The 25,818-nt window shown below is 36.8% G+C and overlaps 1 protein-coding gene across 2 annotated transcripts in view; it reads right to left on the reverse strand.

Annotated features, from left to right (window-relative positions):
* The window catches only part of LeuRS (Leucyl-tRNA synthetase), a 388,197-nt gene that overhangs the window by 162,685 nt on the left and 199,694 nt on the right, over positions 1 to 25,818 (reverse strand). For both annotated transcript variants that reach the window (XM_090395982.1, XM_090395980.1), the window contains exons 15-16: positions 23,376 to 23,524; positions 2,695 to 2,833 (exon numbers count right to left, since the gene is read on the reverse strand). In XM_090395982.1, coding sequence (XP_090252108.1) covers positions 2,695 to 2,833; positions 23,376 to 23,524 — 288 coding nt within the window. The remainder of the gene's footprint in view (positions 1 to 2,694; positions 2,834 to 23,375; positions 23,525 to 25,818) is intronic.

Genomic DNA, 25,818 nt, shown 5'->3' on the forward strand with positions numbered 1-25,818 from the left:
TACATCATTACTAACTTCCTATTTACAATTTTCCTCCAAATCAGCCTGTTACCTGTCAAGACTCCAACATTATCAGATCTTTATATTTTATCTTCTAAGGCACTTTTTTACTGTATCAATCCACCTATATCTTGGTCTTCCTCTGGTTTTTTTTCCTGCCAACCTGGCAGAGAACACTTGTTTTACTAATCTTTTCTCTCCCATTCTGTTTAAGTGACCATACCACCTGAGATTAGCTCTGCTAATGCATTCCGGGATGCTGACAATGTCAAGTTCATTCCTAATATCTTCATTTTTAATATGATATTCCCAATGATGCCATCTCTTCCTGCCCCTAATCTTTCTCAGGACTCTAACATCTGCAGTCGTTAGTCTTTGGTCAAGTTTTACTTCTAACCCAGCTCTCAAATCAATAAGTTAAAAATTGTTTGAACACTGTCTTGTATACAGCTAATTTAGTGTTCTGACTAATTTCTCTGTTATTCCATATAAATTTATTCAATTGACTTCCCACCATACCAGATTTGATTCTGTTCTGTATTTCCATATTCAATTTACCATCTTCACTAAAAATCGTGCCTAAGTAGCTGAAATGCTTTACATGTTCTATAGGCTCTCCATTCAAAATGCAGTTGATATTTTCAATATTTCTGCCATATTTCAATAGGTCAGCAATAACAAGGCAAAGACCGACCTTCATACCATATCTATTACTACAGTAATTCAATTTAGTCAGGGAATCTTGCAAACTTGTAGCAGATTTATTTAGAAGTATATCATCATCAGGATAAAGCAAAGAGCTGACAATAACATCACCAATTTTGATATCAAGTTTAACCCCACTTTCCTTCATAATGTGATCCATATAGACAATGAATAACAGAGGGGATAATGTACATCCTTGTCTGACACCAGATTTAACATTAAACTATCCCTGTACTTCCTTCAATTCTAACTGCTGACATACAACTCAAATAAAGACAAAGTATTGCTTGATATAATGCCCAATTGACACCATATAATTGTGGCATTTTGAATACCTTTTCTTTTTGCACCTTATCATATGCTTTTTCCAGATGTACAAAACTTAAATACACATCTTCGTTATATTCCCATGATTTCTTAACTATTCGTCGAAAGTGAAAATCTGATCATGACAACCTCTATTTGCCCTGAATCCAGTTTGCTCTTCCACAATCCTTCTCAACCATTTCTCAAGTATATGTAAACCTTACTGAATACTCAGTAGAAAAATACCTCTGTAATTCTCACATTCAGCTTTATTTCCCTTTTTATATAGGTACTATGAGAACTCTACTTCAATCATCCGGAATTCATCCCTCTGTCCAGACCTTCTGAACTATGCAGTGCAGCCACTATAAGACTTTCATACCTCCATACTTCAGCATTTGTGGTCAAATATCATCTACTCCTGCTGTCTTTCCACATTTCAGGCCTTGATGGCTTTTTCTACTTCAAGTATGGATATATATTCCTGAATGCATGCCTGTTGAGCATTTTTTTTTACCACTGTGCTATCACTGTTTGTTTAATTTAGCAATTTTTCGAAGTAATTATTCCATACTTGAAAGATATCTTTTTCTCCGGTTTTCATATCACCTTTATCATTTTTAATTCCTTTTATAGCACTCTTTCCTCCATTTCAGTGCGAGAATATTTTGCCACCTTCTTGATATTTATTTTCTATGTTACTATCGAAGTCTTCCCATGACTTTTGTTTAGCTAGTTTTACACAGCGTTTAGCTTTCTTACATTTGCATTTCTTACAAGTGCCTCCGTAGCACAATTGGAAGAACGAAGATACATTACACCCTTCGATTGGAATAGGCCTAAGTTCAATTCTCGTTGTGACGGGAGGAATCTTTATCTGGATGATTTCAATCGAAGGTGAGGTAGCCGATCTCATACGGAGGTAGCAGGGTTTTTCTCCCGGAAACTCAGGTTTTTCATCCCACATACAGACAAATCGGCCCTTCAGAACACACGCAATTTACGGACAAAAAAATACTAGTTGTGGTTGGCGGTAGATGGCGTTGATGGAGATGATTCGTAGTAGAGGTTCGGTATAGTGGTTGAGACAGTTGTAGGTATCCTCCCGCAATGAGTCTTCGGACTCATTGCGGGAGGTGTCAGAAATAATAATAATTTGTCTCTGTATTCTCTAAGAACACAAGGTGACTTATATGCCAGGAACTTTTGATATGCTTTCTTTTTTTCCTTCATTACCTCTTTAACTTCCTGTGTCCACCTTCTGTCAGTTCACATATTTATACTTTTAATAATTTAAATATGCCAATGAAATATAAGATTCTGCTTAATTATTGTTTCCTAATATACCTTGAAGTTAACACATCCTTCCCCACAGATTTTGTTGTAATGAATAATCCATCACAATATGCGTTTCATCTACCGAAATGCAATCACAAAGGGCAGGAGGAAATCTCCTGGCCTTTCTTCTCACAATGATGTAAATGTGTTAATATTTAAGAAACAGAAACTAACTCATCCATTCTGTTAATCTCTCTTCACAATTTGCATGTTAGAAGCAAATAACCTATTGCAATAGGCAAAATCAGTATCCTTCCCAAATGTGTGCATACACATGTACACCCACACATTCTTACTGATATTTGATTACACTAATAAAAATTTCAGCTATTATTAAGTACTTACTTTATCCCTAATGGTGAGTGTCCTATTCCATTCAAAGAACCCCCATGCAGTAGGTGAGCCACAGTGTAATAAGCCATATATATTGTGGAATCAGATAAAGATTCTATTAGCCATTCCTTGTCCCATGGCAATTTAGAACCTGAAATTTCATCATCATGGAAATAACAATTAGAATACTGTAAAATTTTATTAAGTGAATTAAAAAGAAGTAGCCAAATTTAATGTTTTAACTTTTCCAGTAATAATCATGCAATCTTAACTATGGTTCAAAACTTCACCAATTTTCCAGCACCCTTGGTTCCATGTTGCCAGACCAACCAAAGCCATGTAATAATAATTCATCACTACACCTCTGACTTAATAATTATACCTCTCCCATATCTAAAAATCACCAGGGACATAGAAACTTACATATTAAATATAAATTATAAGTCATTTAAGTGCTTAAGTGAAATACATGAGTATCAAAGTAAATTAAAGAAATCAGAATTGAGAACATGATAATTTCAGAGTAGAGTGAAGAAAAACAGGTATTTCTTCATCAATGTTCATCCAGTTGAGGTCAGATTTTCTTCATTAAAGCTTACTGCTACATCACTGGAAGCAGGCCCAGTAGCACATTTTCATACTCAAGAAACTTTTTCTTTATGTTGCTCCCACCCACAGAAAGTTACTCGTAAACCTATAGTACATTTTCTACTGTGGTGGGTTAAGGATTTTTTTTCTTTTTTTTTTTTTCTTTTTTTTTTTTTCAATTTATATATATATGTTAAAGATACCAAGCAATTTTATAAGCTAGGTTTCAATCCTTTTTCTCAAGTAAGCAAACAGACAAGTAAGTCAAGTTTGCACCTGAACATAGTTCAAGTGTGAGGCAACTCGTGGTAAAGGTGGAGTAAGTCTGATCACTTCCCTTAGTATTTCCCCCTAATGCTAAGCACATTCCCCTTGCAGAGATGGCCCTTGCCTTTAATGCATAGCATCATACATCTCCGCAAGAGGAATGTGCTTTGCATTAGGGGGAAATACTAAGGGAAGTGATCAGAGCTTACTCCACCTTTACCACGAGTTGCCTCAGACTTGAACTATGTTCAGATGCAAACTTGACTTATTTGTCTGTTTGCTTCACTTGGGAAAAAGGATTATAACCTAGCTCATAAAATTGCTTGGTATCTTTAACATAGCATACCCAAGGTAAAAAATCTCCCCACCACCCACGAGGTGTGGCTATTAAATAATGAGACTGGTTGCAAAAATGTGGTTTATTACAATTGTATAACTTAATTGCTATCCCCCTTCAACATACTTCCCTCCTCTATCTATACACCATTGCATATGAATTTTCCATTGTTGGAAGCAGTGCTGCTGTTTTCTTCTTTACCTCATCTGCTGACTGAAAATTGGTGCCCTTCAAGGCAGATTTCAACTTTGGAAAAAAGTAAAAATCACATGGAACTAAGTCCGGCAGGTAGGGTGGATGGCCCAACACTGGGATCTTCTTATCAGCCAGACACTGCTTTACAGACAGTGCACTGTGGGCTGCAGTGTTGTCCAGATGGAGAATCCAAGCATTGTTCTTCCACAGAGTGGGTCTCTTCTTCCTCACTCATTCTCTCAACTTGGCCAGAACCTCAAGGTAATAATGTTGGTTAACTGTCTGATCCTCTTATATCCATTCAACCATTACCACGCCACTGATATATAAAAAAAAAAAAAACTATTAGCACTGCCTTCAGTTTTGACTTGCTCATTCTTGCTTTTTTCATTCTTGGTGGCATGGGAGTTTTCCAGTGCATCGATTGTCTCTTTTTTTCTGGATCATACTGGAAAATCCACGTCTCATCACATGTGATGATGATCTTCTCCTGCAAGTCTGGCTCTGCTGTCAGCCATTCTATGATGTCAGTGCAAAGACATTATTCCAGCAAAGGCAACTTCACACGTGTTTCTTTTATAACTGTCTACACACTAACTATGAGCAACAGCGAACAATGCTTATTTCAACTGCTTCTAGAACCTTCAAGGTCATTCATGGCGTAAGTGCATCCCATTGCTACGAGTACACGATTCACAACATGTCTTGTCTCGTTATTTAATAGCCACACCTCGTGTACATATATATATAAATCTGAAGATTGTTGGTTGAAGAGTGGGTATTTTAACCACTCGGCAAACCAACACGAGCAAATTTACAACTCCTTTTCATCAGGAGAGTTACATAACGACAAGACAGGCCATTTTTTCAACATATTTTCTTTAGTCTTGTACCTTCTCCCATTCAATAGCAAGAAATGAAGCTCCACTTTCACATTAAATTTATTAATAAATTATCTCTACAGGATAATTTTGATTATATTTACAGGATAAATTGAGTGATGCTTAGCCTTCACTTAACATAATATTCCTTGGTCTTAGATACTGCATTATTTCCCACTAAACGGATGTACAGTTTAGTGGGAAACTTCAGGTGCAAACTTTGTTTGCTTAAACTTAGATAAAGGATTAAACCAAGTATATAATTTCTTGGTATCTTTAATTTATAGTATAACCAAGTGGATAAACTTCCAACAACTATCTATAATCCAGAGTATTTTAATAAAAGGTGTGGCACCTTTTGGCTACTCATATATGAAAATATGACTTCTGCATTACTTCAACCTTAATATCATCCTATGGTTGAAAAGAAATCCACTGTGAGATGCAGTGATTAATATCCTTGGAGGGTAATGGATGGCAATGCTATAGCCAATAAAGTTTTAACTGAGGCTTGGCTTTTGCTGTTACCCTCCTCCCATGATCAGAGCTTTAATAGCTCAATAACCTTATCCCTACACTGTCCTCTACAGATAACAGGGAAGATGAAAAGCATTCCTTCTTCGCCCCTTTAAGCCAGTCCTTATAAGGACTTAGTATCACCCTCTTTTTAGATGCTGCAAAGGCTTTCGATAAGGTGTGGCATCAGGGTCTTCTCTACAAGCTCATCACATTCAATATGCCTATTAATCTAGTTTAAAATAATTCACTCTTACCTCAGAGACAGATAGATGCACGTCAAAATAAATGAAACTGTATCAACCAGACGCAAGGTTCTGGTGGGAGTGCCGCAGAGCTCACTCTTGGCCCCCTTGCTGTTTTTTTATCTATATTGCTGATATCCCTCAAAACCCAAGCTCAACAATCACTGCATTATTAGCAAGATCTCTCAGCCCCAAACCAGCTATCAAAAGACTCCAACACAGTATTCACACACTAGAGAAATGGTTGATGGACTGGAGAATCCAAGCCAACCCACAGAAGAGTTCAGCCATACTGTTCACTAGAAAAAAGCCTCAAATCAAGGAAGATATACATTTACTAAGTGTTAAAATCCAATGGCAGAATACAGGCAAATATCTCGGAGTAATTCTTGATAAAAAACTACAATTCACCAATCATATAGAACACATAAGTTCAAAGACATCCAAAGTAATAGCGCAGCTCTACCCCATGATCAACAGAAAAAGTAAATTCGATACTCAGAACAAACTACTCATATACATGATGGTAATATGCCCAGTCATCACTTACACATCTCCTGCATGGAGTCATACTTCGAACACAAATATTCAAAAGCTGCAGAGAATACAGAACAAATGTCTGAGAATGAGTTTGGATGCTCCGTGGTTTATCAGAAACTCCCAAATTCACAGAGAAGTCAACATTCCCTACATCACATCTCTCCTTCACGACTTAGCTGAAAGGTTCTTCATCAAGACAATTAATCATCCGAACCCACTGATCAAGCAAGCTTCAGACTATAATGAAGCAGATTTCTGCAAATACAAGAGACCTAAGTCAATTCTATGCACAGCTGAACAGAGTTAATCTCACTGCCCTTTCAGGGCGAGCTTAAAGCTCAATAATTTTCCACCCAAAGAACTTTCTTTTTCAGATGGAGAGGAATATGAAAAGCATTTATGCTTCACTCATCAAGTCAGTATCATTCTGCCTTAGTATCACATTTCGGTCTGGCTCCCACTGATGAGACCTCAGTAAAGGTCGAAACCAGTCTGAATAGTGATCCTTCCCATAATGCATGATATTATACAAGTCAGCAAGGATTATGTGCTTTGCATTATGGGACATTAAGGCAAATGATGTGAAATCATTAGCTTCTATATATGAGTTGTCCCAGCCCTGAAAATACTTTAGGTGCAAACTTTGTTTGCTTACACTTGGATAAAGGATTAAATCAGATATATAATTTCTTGGTATCTTTAATTTATAGTATAACCAAGTGAATAAACTTTCAAAATCTATCTCTAATCCAAAATATTCTAGTAATAAGTTATGACACCGTTTGTCTACTTGTATATGAAAATATGACTTCTTCATTACTTCAACGTTAGTATCACGAGTTTTGCTTGGATGATTTGACGAGTACAGATGTGTTCACTTCTTTCTGCTAGATAACTGCATTCTATTAGGTTTTACTATTCCACTATTGGAGGTGTTTCATGATTCTTGTATTGCACTGGCTCCATCCCAGCTTGAATTCCTACTGTCTACCCCCCTCTGCATGAAATGTGTACAACGTCAATGGCTGTGTAAGCCCCACCCGCAAAGAGGACCAATGGTGGATATCTGGTTTCTAGAGAGGTAGGCAATTTGTACTGAGCCAAGTAAGATCACGACATCCACACAACACTACAACACCTCTTGATTTCTGCTAGTTGACTTCCCCCAGTCAACAGGATTGTGCTGGCAGGTCCTTGGACCTGCAGGATCATACTTGTAGGCTCCCAGATCTGCTTCGTCATGAAGTCTAACACAGTCTTTACAGCCAGTAAACAGCTCCAGTCAGCAGGATGAAAAAGTTTGAAACTGAGCTGGGCTTTTTAAACCTATTTGCCCAAACAAATGTGAGGGTGAGAATGAGGACACTGAGGGAGAATTCATAACTGTTCCACCACCAAAAACTCCCCGACAAAATAACCCACAAGGGGAGCATTCAAATAAAAGGTGAAGAATAACGGAAAATCGAATGAAAGAGGACTCTCCAACACAAGATGGCCAGATGATCAAAGAAAAGGTTCTCCCTGTTATTTTGGGGAACAAGGAGAAATGGACCTCTGTCTCATCATCCCTTAGAGAATGTGACATTACATACTCCTGGGCCAAAAATTCAGATGAGGAAGTTACGATTCAACCTGCTGCTATCATGGACTATAGACAGATGACAAGATTTATGGACAATGCAAATTTTCCATACCACAAATTCGCTTTACCAAGTGAAAAGAATCTGAAGGTGGTGCTTCATAGGGTCGCCGAAGGCATCATCCCCAAAGAAGTCAGCGCTGATCTCACCAGTCAGGGCCTGACCCCAGTTAAGGTGAGCAGAATGCTCAGGTCAGACAGAAGACCGATGCCTTTAGTGATGGTTGAAATCAGCAATACTCAAAAGTGAATCTATAAATTGACTACTGTATGCGAATTCAAAATATCAACAGAGTTGCTTCGGAAGAATGCCTCAGTTGGGCAGTGTCACAGGTGGCAGAGGTTTGGTCATGCCCAAAAACCATGCAAGGCAGACTTCGGGTGCCTAAAGTGTGGTGAACATGCACTCATGTACCAAGCCAAGATCCACACTGGCAAGATGCACAAACTGTGGAGGACCTCACCCCGCTAACTACAAGGGGTGCATATCCAATCCAGCAAGAGCTAACCTTACCTCTCCCCACCACAATGACACCATAAATAGCCAAGCAAGTCGCCCTACGGCCCAAATTACTTCAACTTCAACAACACAGGAAGGAATGCAACCCCTCAACCGTGACAAAACATATGCTGAGGCTGCACAAACTAAGACCTACAACTCATGAGCAAGCAGGTTCCAACCCCTAACATCAATCAGCCCACCACCTGTCATCCACAAAAGAGGAGATAGACAAAACTGTAAACAACCCAACAAGACAAATTAACAAAGCAATCGCATCAGTTACGCAAACCACTCTCTTCCACTCATCTAGTTGGATTCCAGAAGAAATTATGGACCTGATCAGAATAAAAAACAAAGCCAGAAAGAGATATCCCTAGAGCCCCGCAGGACAAAACAATAATAAACATTTTAAATAGACAAGTTCAAGAAGCTCTTCAAAAACACAGAAATTTCGAATGGGAATCTGAACTTGCAGAAATCAACCCAGAGGATAAGTCCATTTGGAAATTTTTAAAAAAGTCTACGTACCAAAAGGACAACCCCCCCAACCCCATGCACACTAAACATTGAATTGCACATTCAGATAAAGAAAAAGCAGAAGCTCTAATTGACAACCTGGAAGAGCAGTGCAGCCTGCCATACAAAAATTTAAATATTAACCTCATTTACAAGGTCCACCGTTAGGTTAGAAAAGCCTTAAGACACCCTAAGGATACCTCAGATCTCATCACCCCCCACTACTCCAGCAGAAATAATGAATATTATAAATCCTACTTGAATAACAAAAAGGCTCCTGGTTCCGACAGCATTACCAATAGAATACTAAAGTTACTTCCAAGGACGACCATAGTTCATTTAGTTAATATAACTAATTCAATATTAAGGCTCCAGCACTTTTTCACAGCTTGGAAAACAGTCGATATCATACTTCAGAAAAAGCCAAGTAATAATCCCCAACTCCTCCCAAAGTTACAGACCCATCAGTCTTCTTTCCAGCCTTGGTAAAGTTACAGAGAAAGTCATCTTAGTAAGATTACATGAAGCAGTGGATAAGCTTAAAATTATCCCAAATGAGCAATTTGGTTTTTGCAGAAATCACAGCACAATACAACAGATTCACCGGCTAACGGAATACATCATCCATAGTTTCAACTGGCACCTCCATACTGCCACGGTGTTTTTGGATATTGCCAAGGCCTTAGACAAGGTATGACATCAAGGTCTTATCTTCAAGCTTTTAGAAAACAACATGCCAATTACTTTAGTAAGACTAATTTATTCATATCTTAGTGAAATATACATGCGAGTCAAGCTAAATGGAATTGTCTCGTCCAGACACAAAATTCTAGCAGGTGTACCTTCTGGCCCCACTACTGTTCTCATTCTATGTGGCAGACATTCCTCTAAACTTAAGAAACCAGTATGCCGATGACAAGACCGCTATACTAGCTAGATCTTTCAGCTATACTAGCTGAGAGATCTAGCTTGTCTGGCAATCACCTGATTCCAGAGCAGTATCAATACACTGGAAAAATGGTTTACCAACTGGAGGATTCAAGTAACCCCTCCCCCCCCCACACACACAAAAGCTCAGCCATATTATTCTCTAGAAGGAAGGTTCACATTAAAGAAGACATCCTGCTCTCTGGTCTAAAAATCCCATGGCAGACAAAGACCAAATATCTCGGAGTACAACTAAATAAAAAACTCCTATTTAACAGTCACATCAACCTCATAAGATCGAAGACATCCAAAGTAATAGCTCAACTCTATCCCTTGATCAACCACAAGAGTAAAGTAAATACACAAAACAAACTGCTACTTTACCACATGGTAATGTGTCCGGTTATCACTTACGCCTCCCCAGCATGTGGCCACACTTCACCATCAAACGTTTCAAAACTACAAAGAATCCAAAGCAAGTGCTTAAGGATGATTCTGGATGTCCCATGGTTTATCAGAAATTCACAGATTGATCGAGAAACTGGCATTCCATACATCTCCCCCCTTCTTCGTGATCTAGCAGAAAAATTCTTCGTCAAGTCAAGATCGTATTCTAACCTGCTGATCTCGCAGGCTGTCAATTACAACAAAACAGAGTACTACAAATACAAAAGACTCAAGTCTATTCTACTCCCAGCTGATCATAACTAATACAATTGCCTCCCAGAGGGTGAGCTTAAGGCTCACAAAACATCCTTCCACAAACTTTTCTTTACAGATAAAGGGGAATAAGGAAAGCATTATTGCTTCATCCATCATGACAGTAGCATTATGCGTTAGTATCACTTCTGGCTCCCACTGATGAAACCTCAATAAAGGTCAAAACTGGTCTGGGTAGTGACCCTTCCCATAATGCATAGCATTATACATGTCTGCAAAGGATATATGCTCTGCATTATGGGATACTAAGGGAAGTGATGTGAAGTCATTAGATTCTATATACGAGTTGTCCCAGTCCTGAAAATACTTTAGATGCAAATTTTGTTTGCTTACACTTGGATAAAGGATTAAATCAGGTATATAATTTCTTAGTATTTTAATTTATAGTATAACCTAAAAACATCCAACAACTAACTCTAATCCAGAATATTATTAATAATAAGGTGTGACACCTTTTGGCTACTTGTGTATGAAAATATGACTTCTGCATTACTTCAACCTTAGTATCACCTATTGGTCTGGCTCCCACTGATGAGACCTTGAAGGATGAAAGTGGCATGGGTAATGATCCTTCCCATAATGCATAGCATTATACATGTCTGTAAGCAGTGGTGAGCTATAAGGAGCTTGTGAGGGCTCGCGCGAGCCCTTTGTTAAATTTTTCTCAAATTTGTGAGCCCCTTGTTCTTCTTGTTTAATAATCTTGTAGAACCAGAAAATACCACCGTGGAATGTATACATGCTACTATAATTGCTACTTTAAATTCATATGGATTTTCTGATAACTATATAAAAATCATTTCATTGCATTTTGTTCTGATGGAGCTAGTGCAATGTTAGGAAACATTACACTAGCTCCATCAGTGTAATGGTGTTGCAATCAAACTTCTACAAAAAATTCCCAACGTTGTGATTTGACATTGCGCTCATCGTTTACACTAAGCATCAGATGATTCGATAAAAAACATTAAAGAAATAAATCATTTTGAAATATTTATGGATATATTATATACTTTTTATCATCAAAAAATCAACGAGAATTAAATACGAGAATCACGATGGGCAGCTTGCAGTTTACGAACAGCTCTTGTTTTGTGGAGAAATTACCCAGCTTTATGCAAGCATTTTGCATCAAACGATAAATATAAGGGCTTTTTAAACCGACTTCTCAATTTGGAATTTTTAAAAGATCTAGCTCTTTTAAAAATTTTAAATTGATGATTGATATCCTACAGGAATTATCATATCTGTTAGAAGCTCTACAAAGTCCCAATATAAGTATTATAAGGACTAAGTTAGACTTTTTTTTTTTCTTTTGCTCGAAGATGCGAGTGCTTTGCTAAAATTTCCATAGCTCACCACTGTCTGTAAGGATATGTGCTTTGCATTGTGGGATACTAAGGAAAGTGATGTGAAGTCATTAGCCTCTATATACGAGTTGCCCCCCAGTGCTGAAAATACTTCAGGCTCAAACTTTGTTTGCTTACACTTGGATAAAGGATTAAACCAAGTATATAATTTCTTGGTATCTTTAATTTACTGCATAAACATTTTTCTTACACAGGAGTTCAGCTTTGGAGTTCAGTTGGTCAGAATGACCAACTGAACTCCAAAGATTTTTTTAAATATATATAGACACCACACCCCTCCACACAAGAGACTATAAAACACACAGCACATTAGTACTGCATGCAAGTGGTTAAGGTAAAAGAATGAAGAACTTGATATGTTTCTTACAGAGAGATGGAGGTTACAGTTCTTGGAGAAATCAGTGCATGTGTGGGGAGGAGGATTTCAAAGAACACATATATGAAATTGAAGATGAGTAAAAGAAGCTAGTCAAGTAGATTTGAAGCTGGATATCTTCTTGTTTAATCCTTTTACCCAGACAAGCAAAGTTTATACATGAAGTAGCTTCGTGCTTAGGTTACTGGTATGTAGAAGATGATGATTTCACATCAGTTGCCTTAGTAACCCATCCTATAATGGTACACTTCGTATAGGATGTGCACAATGCTAGCCATTAAGGGAGAGTCGCTATGAAGTCAGTTTCAATCTTTATTGAAACTGGCTGCATAGTAAAAGAAGTGAAAAGTAAAGGGATGTTCATCATAGGTCTAGAGTAGTTAGTATAGGGGGTTCAAGAGAGCCTGACAGTAGAAAGAAAAGACAGATAGATAGTATGAGAGACAGAAAAAAAAAAGCCCCAGCTCTTTTATATCATCATGTAGCCAAAGACTATCAATTTTCTTTTTCACCAGTCTCATACAACTGAATAACCAAAATACCAACTGAAACTAAAGCGCAAAGATGACAGATACCCAGGTGGTTAGTCTTATCTAAGTTAACTGTCTTGAGCTGGCCTTGTCTGCCTGGAATTGCTCTCCAGTTGCAATTGATCATAATATCACAGGGAACTAAGAGAATGGAACCATTTTGAAATCCTCTCATAGTAACAATGACGGAATTTTATCTCTCCCTGGTGAATACTGCATAATGCAAGTGAGCTACACCAGCGTTTCTCAACCTTTCTAAGCCCAACAACCAGTAAAATGCCTAAAACAATTCTACAGACCACAAAGTTACAGAGGCGTAGCTGGGGGGGGGGATCCGCTCCGGGCTGCACTTTTTTTGCCGTTTAAGAAATCTTGCCATACTGTCTATAAAGCAGCAACTGAGTGATGAAATAGACTAGACTTCGACAATGTCATCGACGATTTCGCGAACAGAAAAGCAAGAAAAATAACATTTTAGAATGTCGGAATTAAAGTTTTACTTCAAAAATAAACATACTGTTTTTAATTTATTTCCCTATACGTCGTTTTGACTTTTTTGTAATTTTTTTTTAAAAACCTATCTAGGAATTACCAATATTTCAGAAAAACTGTGCCATTTATAACATAGCACATCTAAAAGCATGTTTTGAATAGATATGGAAACATAATTAAATTGGAAGTAAATGATTAAAAGTGCATCATCATTGAACAAAATTTTAATTTTTATTAAACAAATAAATAATATGATATAATTATGTTACTACTTACTTTTAATGAGATGGTTGAGCTCCTTTGCCCTTGCAGAGTTGCTGGATATCTGGCTCAATACTGGTCAACTTCAGTCAAAGATCAGCACGCACGCACCCACCCACACACACACACACACACACTAAGACGATTTCTGCATTTTGTTTTTATTTGAAGGAGCGATGAAAATCCTTTCGCACAAAGATAGGTTGAAGAAGCATGACAATTTTCAATGCTTCTTCAGATAATTTGGGAAATTTACTCGTCACTGAAGGTGAGATTAAAAACCGAGCCAAACCAAGATCATGGAATTGCATTTTAAGTCCACTGTCACTTGAAAGCTCAATTAACTGTTCTTTTTTTGATAACAAAAGGTCGTTCTTTCTCATGAATGCAAGCCTGAAATGGATCACGAACCCACAGAAATTTCTCATAAAAGTTATTCGGAAAATATGTTTCAAAATTCTGTTTCCGGTTTTGAGGTGGTCACAAACTCTTCCAGAAATTCAGAATCAACAAAAATATCATATTCCATTAAAAAGGATTCCAATGTTGGAAAAGGTGCAAATTGTCTGTTTTTACATAATTAATCCATAAAACCAGTTTTTTCTCGAGTGCCTTTATTTTGTCGTAGGCATCAAGAACAGTTAAAGAATTTCCCTGAAGGGAGAGATTTAGTTCATTTAATTTCGAAAAAATGTCCGAAAGATAGGACAATGTTGATAACCATGCTTCGTCAACAAGGAGCAATGCAAAATCAGAATTACGTTCATTTACAAATGATAAAACTTCGTGCCTTAATTGAAATAACCTTGTTAGTACTTTGTCCCTGGAAAACCAGCGAATTTCAGGATGAAGCAAAAGTTATATATATCCACTGCCCATTTCATTGCAGAGTACTGAAAATAACCTGTCATTTAACGTTCAAGTTTCATTGTATAGCACAATTTTAAATTCTAGTGGCATTCCTTTGGAATGCTAATGCTTCCCTATGTATGAAACAATGTACCCAATTCATATCCAGAGCTACTTCCTTGATCATAGAAACAACCCCACTATGCCTGCCTGTAAGGGTGCAAGCTCCATCCAAACAGAAGCCTATACATTTTCCCCACTAGATCCCTTTGTGTATTATGTAATTATTGAGAGTGTGAAATATTTCTTCTCCAGTTGTTCGGGATGGCAAAGTTCTACAAAACAGAATATCATCATGAATGTTGTTATTATCATGTGCATCATTTGTAACATCAGTAGTCTCGTCTATTTGTAACGCATAATAAGGGCTCTTCCTAACTCTTTCGATTAACTGAGATTCTATGTTACCTGCCATATCATTAATTCTCCGACTGTTGGTCGGAGAATTAATGATATGGCATTAATTTGAATTTAATTTGAAGTGTCATTTGAAAGAGGAATCAAATCAAGATTTTTTAGTAACTTGTTGCCAAACATGGTTTTTACCACATCTTTTATAGCTGGAAGTAGCAAATTTTCCCCGATAGAATGAGGTTTCCCTGTTTTCGCTATGCGCAAACTTAAGAGAGATAGGATGCTTCCAGTGCCTTCCTATTAATGGAACCCATGGCCAAAACTATATCTTTCCCATGATTTAACATCCCTGAGCATCGCTGAAAAAATTCACTTGGCTTATTTTTCACATCACAGTGTTTAATTTCTAAATGTCGTCGGAGTTTCGCAGGTTTCATGCACTGGTTTGACAACACTTCATAACACAAAACACACTGAGGTTTCTGTTCACTTTCATCTCCACACCAAGTAAACCCGAATTACAAATATGAACTGTTATATTTTGTACTGTATTTTTTCTTTGAACTGCTTGTTTCTTCTACTTTAGTATCAGATTTACTCGTCGTTACAACATGTGCATCACAATTAGGTTTAGCATCACCTGTTTAATTTTCCTCTTCTTTTTAAAGTCCTAGTTCTAAGCCACTTTTCCATTATTAAAAAACGTTTCCGAAAAATATATAAATACTGGGGTTAACTCGTGACACTTTGTCCAAGTATCACTTAACACTTCTGAAGATATAATGAGCCTTGGTTGAAGGAGGGAAACCTTCAATAATAATCAATAAACAACAAGCAATTAGTTGAAATGTGGATAACACATGCTTACTTCAAATCTGACAAAATAGCAAAGGAAGGCAAAGGCAATAAAACTATATTGTTGTTCACTTCACTCCTCTTTTATTATTCGTCATTCTGCTGCGGTAGAATGACGAATAATGAAAGAGGAGTGAAGTGAACAACAATATAGTTTTATTGTTTCTGTCTTTGAAGATTCTGATGCCTATTTGTTGGTTTTTTTTTTTTAAGCCTCCATTTGATTATAATAATTTTTACTTACTTATTCAATTTTAATTTTTTTTGTTTAGATAATTAAAAAATATTTATTTAATTAATTTAAGTCTGTCTGCGGACCACTTGTCCCATTGCCGCGGACCGCAGATTGAAAAACACTGATCTACACTACCTGGCCAAAAATTTGGTATCTCCTAGACTGTGTAAAACTAGCTAAACAAAAGTCGTGGGAGGACTTTGGCAAGAATATAGAAAATAAATATCAAGGATGAGCAAAATATTCTGGAGGTTGTTGAAGAAGCTTAGGAATGGAGGAAAGAGTGCTGTAAAAGGAGTTAGAGATGATAAAGGTGACATGAAAATGGTAGAAAAAGATATCCTTGAAGTATGGGGTAATTACTTTGAAAAACTGCTAAATGAAACAAGCAGTGATGACAGCACAGTGGTAAAAAACACTCAAGAGGCATACAGTTAGGAATACATATCCATACTGTCAGGAATACATGGAATAAGAGAGAAATTAGTCAGAACACTAAATTAGCTGTATGCAAGACAGTGTTCAAACCAGTTTTAACTTATGGATCTAAGAGCTGGGTCAGAAGTAAAACACTTGACCAAAGACTAGAGACCGCAGATATGAGAGTCCTGAGAAAGATTATAGGCGTGAACAGATGGCATCAATGGCAATATCATATTAAAAACGAATATTAGGAAAGAACTTGACATTGTCAGCATCCAGGAATGCGTTAGCAGAGCTAATCTCAGGTGGTATGGTCACTTAAACAGAATGGGCGAAGAAAGATTAGCAAAACAAGTGTTCTCTGCCAGGTTGGCAGGAAAACGACCCAGAGGGAGACCAAGATATAGGTGGATTGATACAGTACAAAGTGCCTTAGACGATAGAAATATAAGATCTGATAATGTTGGAGTCTTGACAAGTAACAGACTGATTTGGAGTAAAATTGTAGATAGTTAGTTAGTAATGATGTAATTTTTTTCATGTAGTACTATCATATCCTGTACACCCCTTGAGGGTACATGACAGGAATTTGATGATAAGGAAAGAAGAGATATAAATTCAATCAAGATGGATACCAATACCTTGATTCATGTATGTGTAAACCTGGACATTACAAATCCTCCATCTGGTTGAGCATTGTAGAGATATATTTTTTAAATGTACATATCCCACTCTTCCACTTCTGGAGATATACTCCTATTTTGTCTAATGTGCTGTTTTTAATATAATTCCAATCTCCAGCTGCTATGATGTAGTGGGTGCCATATAAATATGCCTGCAATTCCTGGAAGAATTTTAACTGTTCTAAAAGTGGATGGAGCATAAACATTCATAAACCTTATTACACATCCACAGTATTTCCAGTCTATTGTCAAGATTCTCCCTTTTACATCCCTTTGGACATTAAAGAATAACTTGGGAGGGGGAGAAGAGAATAAGACCCTACTAAAACCTGTTATCTGTTCAAGTTTTTATTTCAATCTTTATTCAGATCTCACCAATAGGAGCCAGACCCAGGAAGATACTAAAGCTGAATGACGAACGAACGAATAACATTTCTGGCTAGATGGGTGAAGCAAAATTGCTTTTCATATTCCCCTTTGTCTGTAATGAAAGAACTATGAATGGAGTGTTTATGAGCTATATGCTCGACCAGTGAGGGCAGTGAAATTAGCTGTGTTCAGCTGAACTTAAGATAGACTTAGGCCTTTTATATTTGTAGCTTTCCGCTTCATTATATTCTGACTTCCGCAAGGCCCATAGTACAGTTCAACAAGTACACCGGCTAGTGGAAATCATTACTAAAGGCTTTAACTGGAAACTCAATACAGCTGCCATCTTCATCGATACAGAGAAGGCGTTTGACAAAGTAAGGTATCAAGGTCTTCTCTACAAACTCATAAAATTTAATTTGCCAATCAAGTTAATAAAAATACTTAATTCATACCTGAAAGACAAATATATGCAGGTTAGGGTCGGTGAAACGATCTCATCCAGACACAGGGTCTTGGCAGGCATACCTCAGGGCTCTCTTCTGGCCCCTCTCCTGTTCTCAATCTACGTAGCAGACATCCCTCTGAACCCGAGAACAACATTCACTGCATTATATGCAAATGATACTGCATTAATGGCAAGATCTCTGAGCCCAAAACTGGCAACTAGAAGACTTCAAGCCAGTATACATATTTTAGAGAGGTGGCTAGCAGACTGGAGGATCCAAGTAAACCCCCCAGAAAAGTTCAGTTTACAAGAAAGAAAATCCATAATATACAGGACATTAATCTTTTGGAAGTTAAGATTCCATGGCAGACGGAAGTGAAATATCTCGGAATGATTCTGAATAGAAAGCTCCTATTCAGCAATCACATAAGACACGTTACCTCAAAGACATCCAAGGTCATAGCACAGCTCTACCCTGTAATCAACAAAGTAAACTGGATACTCAAACAAAAATTAACAATTTATAAGATGGTTATACGACCAGTCATCACTTATGCATCCCCCGCATGGAGCCACACCGCAAACTTAAATATTCTAAAATTACAGAGATTATAGAATAAGTGCATGAGGATGATTCTGGATGCCCCTTGGTTTATTAGAAACTCCCAGATCCATAGAGAAGTCAACATCCCTTGCATCTCCTCCTTTCTCCTAGATCTCGCTGAGAAGTTCTTTACCAAGACAAGCAACCACCCAACCCAGTTGATCAAGGAAGCTTTGGAATACCAAGGCTGAATTAATACAGAAGTCATACATTTCTCATATACAAGTAGAACGAAAAGGTGTATCACCTTATTATTAAAATATGCTGGATCAGAAACAGTTGGAGAAAGTTTTTCACTTGTTTATAAAACAAATTATACTTGCCAAGAAATTATATTCTTGCTTAATGCTTTTACCCAAGCATAAGCAATAAATTCATCACATGAAGTGTCTTCAACACTAGGTTATTTGTATATGGAGTCTGATGACTTCACATCAATAGTCTTAGTATATCCCATAATGTAAAGCACACTTCCTTTCCTCGGCCATCATGGGATACTACGGCAAATAATTCCCTAGTTTCTCTATAAGACTTTCACTAGGCGACGACATCCTCAACAGTTTGTCTTCATTTAGGGTTACTTTTTAATCAGTTGTTTTGTAGTCCTGTTTTCCACAGCAAAGCACTTTTTTTCTTTTTAACAAGGATGTTGCTAGCTCTTCGCACAAGTCTCATCTGTTCACCTGGGATTGGAACCAGCATAATATGGGATAGCTGCATTCCAGAAATACTAATTGGCCTGCAATTTGCTACTTCTGCCTTTGAGCCATCTTTACGTAATGGAACTATCTTATGTTCTTTCCACTCCCTTGGTACCTTACCAGAGCTGAGACTTAAATTAAACAACATCACCAGAGGTACTGCCAGTTCACCTGTACATTCTCATAGCATAACCAAGCTGACAAAACATTCAAGTGTTGTTTGCCAACCTTTAAAAACACTTGTTTTGCTAATCTTTTCTCTCCAATTCTGTTTAAGTGACCATACCATCTGAGATCAGATCTGTAAACACATCCGTGAATGCTAACAATGGCAACGTTTTTTTCCAAATATCCTCATTTTTTTTATATGATACTACAACTGATGCCATCTGTTCACTGCACTAATCTTCCTCAGAACTCTCATATATGTGGTCTCCAGTCTTGAAATGGTTTATTTCTAGACCAGCTCTCTCAGATCTTTAAGTTAAAATTGGTTGAACACATTCTTATATACAGCTAATTTAGTGTTTTGACTAATTTCTTTCTTATTCCATAAAAATTTATTCAATTGACTTTCTACCATACTAGCTTTGTTGATTCTGTTATCTATTTCCATATTTAATTTACCGTCTTTACTAAAAAGCATGCCAAGTAGCTGAAATTTTTTACTTGTTATATAGGTTCTCCATTCACAAAATGCAGTTGATATTTTTAATGCTTCTGCCTATTTTCATTGTCTTGTTATTGCTGACCTTCATACCAAATCTATTACAACAGATATTCAATTTAATCAGGAAATCTTGCAGACTTTTACCAGATTTATTTAAAAGTATAACATCATCCGTATAAAGTGAAGAGCTAAGATTAACATTTTCAATTTTGATATGAGATTTAATACCATTTTCCTTCATAATGTGATCCATATAGATAATGAATAAAATTGAAGATAATGTGCACACTTGTCATATGTGTTTTATGTACATGTCATACATCTACTGTAATTGCTGCCTTAAACAGAGACTATGTATTGTCTCTGTTTAAGTCAGAGACAATACATAGACATTATATTGCTCAATATAATGTCTCATTTACACCATATAACTGTACAATTTGAAGAAGTTTCCTCTTTGTACTTTGTCATATGCCTTTTCCAGATCAACAAAACTTAAATACAAATCCTAGTTATATTGCCAAGATTTCTCAGCTATTTGTCCAAATGCGAAAATCTGATCTTGACAATATCTATTTGGCCTGAATCCAGCTTGTTCTTCACTAAGCCTCCCTTCCACAATTTTGCTTAGCAGTTTTTTATGTAAACTTGCATATGCCAGCCTGGTTGGCTAAGTGGTTAACATATCCACTCTCGAGCCAAAAGGTTGTGAGGTTCAAATCCCGTCGTGGACATGGATGTTTGTGATTGTCTGTGAAAATACTATTGGTGGTGGTGAGAAGTAGATGATGTGGTTCTCTGTAGTTGGTGGATTGAGTGGTGGAGACTGGGAGTTGTTGAGTAGGTGCCCTCTCTCGATGAGTCTTCGGACTCAGTGGAGGTGTCACATAATAATAATAATATTATCTTACCAGGAAGGCTCTATGGAAACACCTCTGTAATTCTCACATTCGTTTTTTTGCCCCTTTTTGGGTACCATGAGAGCTTTACTCCATCCAATCATCCAGAATTCGATCCTCTGACCTGGGCCTTAACATTTCCCCCATATCTCTCCTATAAAACCGTTTCAGCAACTTAGATGTTTCTATCATATCCCCTCTTTTTTTCCTATGAACCAACTTCTGCAATCCACACACCATCAATCTATCCTCATAGGGAACATTCCACAGGCCACTCATTATTTTCATCACTTGCCTTTAAATCCTCTTCACCTCTTCCTCATCCCAAAGAAAGCCAGGGGGACTAGACTTGAGTACAGTAATCCAGACGTGAATTTTATCAAGGCCTTGTAAAGAGGAATAACATTTCCTTATTCCACATGTTAATGCGTTCTTCAATAGCCAAGTAATCTAATGGCTACCATAGCAATCTTAGCAATATGTCCTCTAAACTTTAACTCTCTCTAGCTTCATCTATTTCCTGGAGTAGTGCCATCAATGTGATACACAGCTTGTAATCTATTTATCCCAAAATGCATAACTTTACATTTCTTGACATTAAACTGACACCCATTAACTTTTGCCCATACTGACAGCTTATTTAAATCGTCCTAAAAGCTCTCCACATCACCTTGATTCACTATTACTGTACCTAATTTTGCATCATCAGCAAACAACTGAATATTTCCTTTCAGGTTATTTCCTATATCATTTATGTACAAATTAAACAGCAATGGTCCCAGCACTGAACATTGTGGCACACCACTAGTCACCTGTTTTCACCCCGATTATGCCCATCCATATACCACTTTTTGATATTTGTCCAGCAGCCACCCTCTTATCCACTTAACCAGTGTCATATCCATCCCCATTTGTTCTGATTTGCATAACATAGTTCCAGGTGGTATTCTGTCAAATGCCTTTGCAAAATCCAGCAGAATCATTGTGTAGCCATTTCCTTTATTGAACTCAGCTGTTACTCTATTATAAAAAGTTAGTAAATTATTAAGGCATGCCCAACCATTCACAAAGTCATGTTGACCCTCTTACGGTATCATATTTTTATCTACTCATTCTTGAATTCTCTTTTTCCAATTTTTCTAGTACTTTTACCACCACACCTGAGATACTGATTGATCTATAATTTGCTACTGCTCTTAGAACCTCCCTTTATGCAGAGGAATTATTTTGCCCTCTTTCCACTCTCTTGGAACTCTACCATAGCTGAGGCTTTCATGTTTTATTGTGTCTTAACTGGTCAAATGAATCTAAAGCTAATATTAAGATAATGAGACCACCAATACAAGGCATGAACATGAACCTTTTTCCAGAGAACTAAAATAATATGTATATCCCTCACCCCCATAAAACATGCAAAACATTAAGTCCATGTTCACATTACAAAATGCATACTGGCTACTACTGTCAACTTCTTCCTAGCATGCTGCTTACTTAGCACTATAAATGGCCTGCTGAATTTCTTAGATTCAATATAAGACCTTAAAACATACTGCATGTTCTTATACTATGATTACCTGCTAAATCTATCACCTAGAAAATGACTTACTGGAAACTAGCATGCATTATATACCCCTCCCCAACTCTAATGACGATCTCCAAATGCTGTTCACAAACATGTCAATTTTTTCATTATGGTTACATACCTATCAAAATGAAACACAAAACACTAAGAAATGTAAACTTATCAATATTAAAAAAAAATTTTCAAGTAAAATTTGATTAATGCATAGAGAAAATTATTCCACAATACAGTCATTACAAGGAGGGAAAAAAAGTGATATATTCCAAGAATCCTCCTATCCTTTCCTTAGGATGGGATGAGTCCCCCCCTCCCCCCAACGAGGGGCTTACGATGAATTAAAGTAGCTGGTTCACTACTCCTCTGCTACATCCCTTAAGGGCAATATTCATGGCTGTAAATGTGTGTTCACAGGGTCAGTTTGCCTGCTCTGGGGAACAGCGAAAAACCTGAGTTTCTCCATATGAGACCGGCTAACTCACCTTTCATTGAAAGAGACCACATATGGGTTCCTCACATCATTGACGGGAATCAAACCTAGGTCTTTCTGACCAATGAGCTTTGTCTATACTAACTGAGCTATGGAGGCTCATATTCCAAGAATCACCCAACCCATATTAGATTACACCTATGTAATAAAACTTCAATTTGCACACAAAAAGGTAAATTACATAACAGTAAATAAATTGTGCATTCTTCTTTTATTACATCAATGTGATCTAAAAGATAAACGCATATACCTTTATCTTTTGGATCACACTGATGTAATATGCCTTTATCTTGTATTTTCATGTTTTATTGTACCTGATAACAAATAACTATATCTTCTATATATCATTAAAGACCTTTTTCATACAAAATATTCATGCAGTACATGCTTAAAATGTCAAAATTCTAAAAAAGTTTAGACCCTTGTGTGCATGATTGCATTTAATTTCTACAATGCATGTTCAACTATATTGGTTTAGTTTATCTCTGCTTTCAGACTACTTATATTTTGGTCAGAGAATGCATTATTATTATTATTTTAATTTTGTAACAATTTTCTTTAAAAAAACTCACCTAAACCATAAGACCTAGAGCAAGCATGTTCATGAAGCCAATCTAAAGTTGCATGAAAATTTTTCCTAACTTCATCAGAATATGTATCCATCTGTTCTAATGCCCTTAGAGCTTGTGATTTCCACACAGGTTCTCCATAATTAAGAAACCTAAGTAACATATACAAAAGAAGATCTTAAAACATTAGTCTTGAATAGATAGAATGAAAGCTAATTATGAAAATTATTACAAATAACAATCCTAAAATTTGTTTTCAAAAACACAATGAAAACTGAGGACAACACTGTTAAACAAGATCACTGTTTCTAAAAATCATTCAGGCTGCTCTTGCAAAGTGCAGTGAAATTCACAATACTTTTAAAAATAACCATATTACGATTTTTAAAAGCAATATGGATTTAAAAGGAGTAATAGTTATTTTATTTGACACTAAACAAAAATATGAACTCCCTGAAAGAGAGTGCTATTTTGCAAGTAAGGTAACGTGGACAAATTTCAAACCTGGGAAATTGAACAACACAATTTGTATTTGAGTCCAAATCAAATGTTAAGTAGAGAAATTTTGTTGTAAAGGTTATTTGCATTTGTTATTTGGTTATAAAGGTTATTGTGTGTGTGTTAGAAAGAGCCTCCACGGCTTTTAGCAGTTCCAACAAAGCCACAGGATAAAATGATTTGGGGGTTTGAATCTTAAGAAGCAAATAACCTTCAATTGAAAAAAAAATAAATAAAAATAAAAAAATAAAAATTGGGTTTTTCATCTTGAAACAGACAAGTGCTCAGAAAAACGCAAGCAATTGTTTGGGAAAAGGACGAGAGGGCATCCATAGAAGTAGAGAATGAATGCAACCAATAAAGGGATGAGTGAGAGCTACAATTTTTTTTTCATAGAGTGGTGCCTGATTGGAATGTTTGTTGTTGGAGGTGATGAGTGCAAGTAATATGAGAGAATTCAAAAAAGGTATTACAGCTGGTGTGGGTGATATGTGGTCTCCTTGAATGAGTCCCTTACACCTCTGGAGGTAATAATAAATGAAAGGGCAATCAAAGAAATAAGGCTGTCTGTTGTCAAACAAGAATGATGAACTTATTAACTGATTTGTCTCCAGTTAGTGAAAAAGCTGGTTGTTGATCTTCCTATCACTTTCAAAAATACCACGGTAAAAGCAATGGGACAATAATTTGATGGCCAACTTTTATCTATCTTTTTTTTTTTTTTTTTTTATAGGAACAAGCTAGATAAAAGCTTGCTTCTGTGCTGGTGGAAAGTCGCTGGATGAGTAGGTCAGCATGTACAGGTGACATTATGGGTGTTAATGTAATTTATTTATTTATTATTACCTCCAGAGGAGTAAGAGCCTCATTGAGGGAGACCACATATCACCCACACTGTAATACCTTTTTTTTGAATTCTTTCACATTACTTGTAATCATCATCTCCAACAAAAAGTCATTCCAATCATGCACTACTCTATGAAAATAAAATTGTAGCTCTCGTTTTCCCCTTTCTTGATTGCATTCATTCTCTATTTCTATGAATGCCCTCCCGTCCTTTACCCACCACCCATTAAATTAAAAATTGCATCTAACGATGTTCTATGACCCTTTCAGTATGAAGGTCTTTACAACATCACACCTCTATCTCCTGTATGCTCAATTCACAAATTTTCAATCTGACCCCCACAATCTACATTCCACAGTCCTCATATGATCATTAACACTCTCCTTTGCACACACTCTCTCCCCCCCCCCACTGTATCTGCATCACCATGGAAACTAGATCTGCACACAATAACAGAGGTGAAGGCACCTTATATTCAAAATTATTCAAAAATAATTTCCATATCCTTAAAGTCAATGATCATTTCAGGATTGTAATTATCCTCTAAATTGTATTTGCATGTCAAAATGGATGTCAGTTCAGTATTATTAAATGTAAAGTTATGCACTTTGCCATGTGTTGAAATATCCAGTGGAGTGTTACATTGGTGGGATTATGATTAGAAAATAATAAATTTAGTTTAATCCTTTATCCAAGTGTGAGCAAACAAAGTTTGCGCCTGAAAGTATCTTCAGGACTGGGTTAAGGTGGTACACACCAGGGCAACTCGTTGCAAAGGTGGAGCAAGCTACCAACACTCCTATCCTAGTATCTCCTATAATGCAAAACACATCTCCTTGCGGATATGTCTATTGTTATGCATTAAGGGAAGGGCCACTACCCAGACCGGTTTCGACCTTTATTGAGGTCTCTTCAGTGGGAGCCAGGCCCAAGTCGAGATATCAGGCCGAAGTATTTGCAGGTCATCTCCACCTATAGGAATTGCCAATTGGTGTGCCACCCTTTTTTAATAAATTACTCTGGATTTAGAGAAAGATGTTGAAAGTTTATTTTCCACTTGGTTAGAGTATAATAAATTTAGTTTAATCCTTTATCCAAGTG

This window comes from Typopeltis vanoorti, chromosome 7 (assembly GCF_054136105.1).
Source record: "Typopeltis vanoorti isolate ZY-2024b chromosome 7, IOZ_Tvanoo_1.0, whole genome shotgun sequence".
In the NCBI taxonomy this organism is placed as follows: domain Eukaryota; kingdom Metazoa; phylum Arthropoda; class Arachnida; order Uropygi; family Thelyphonidae; genus Typopeltis; species Typopeltis vanoorti.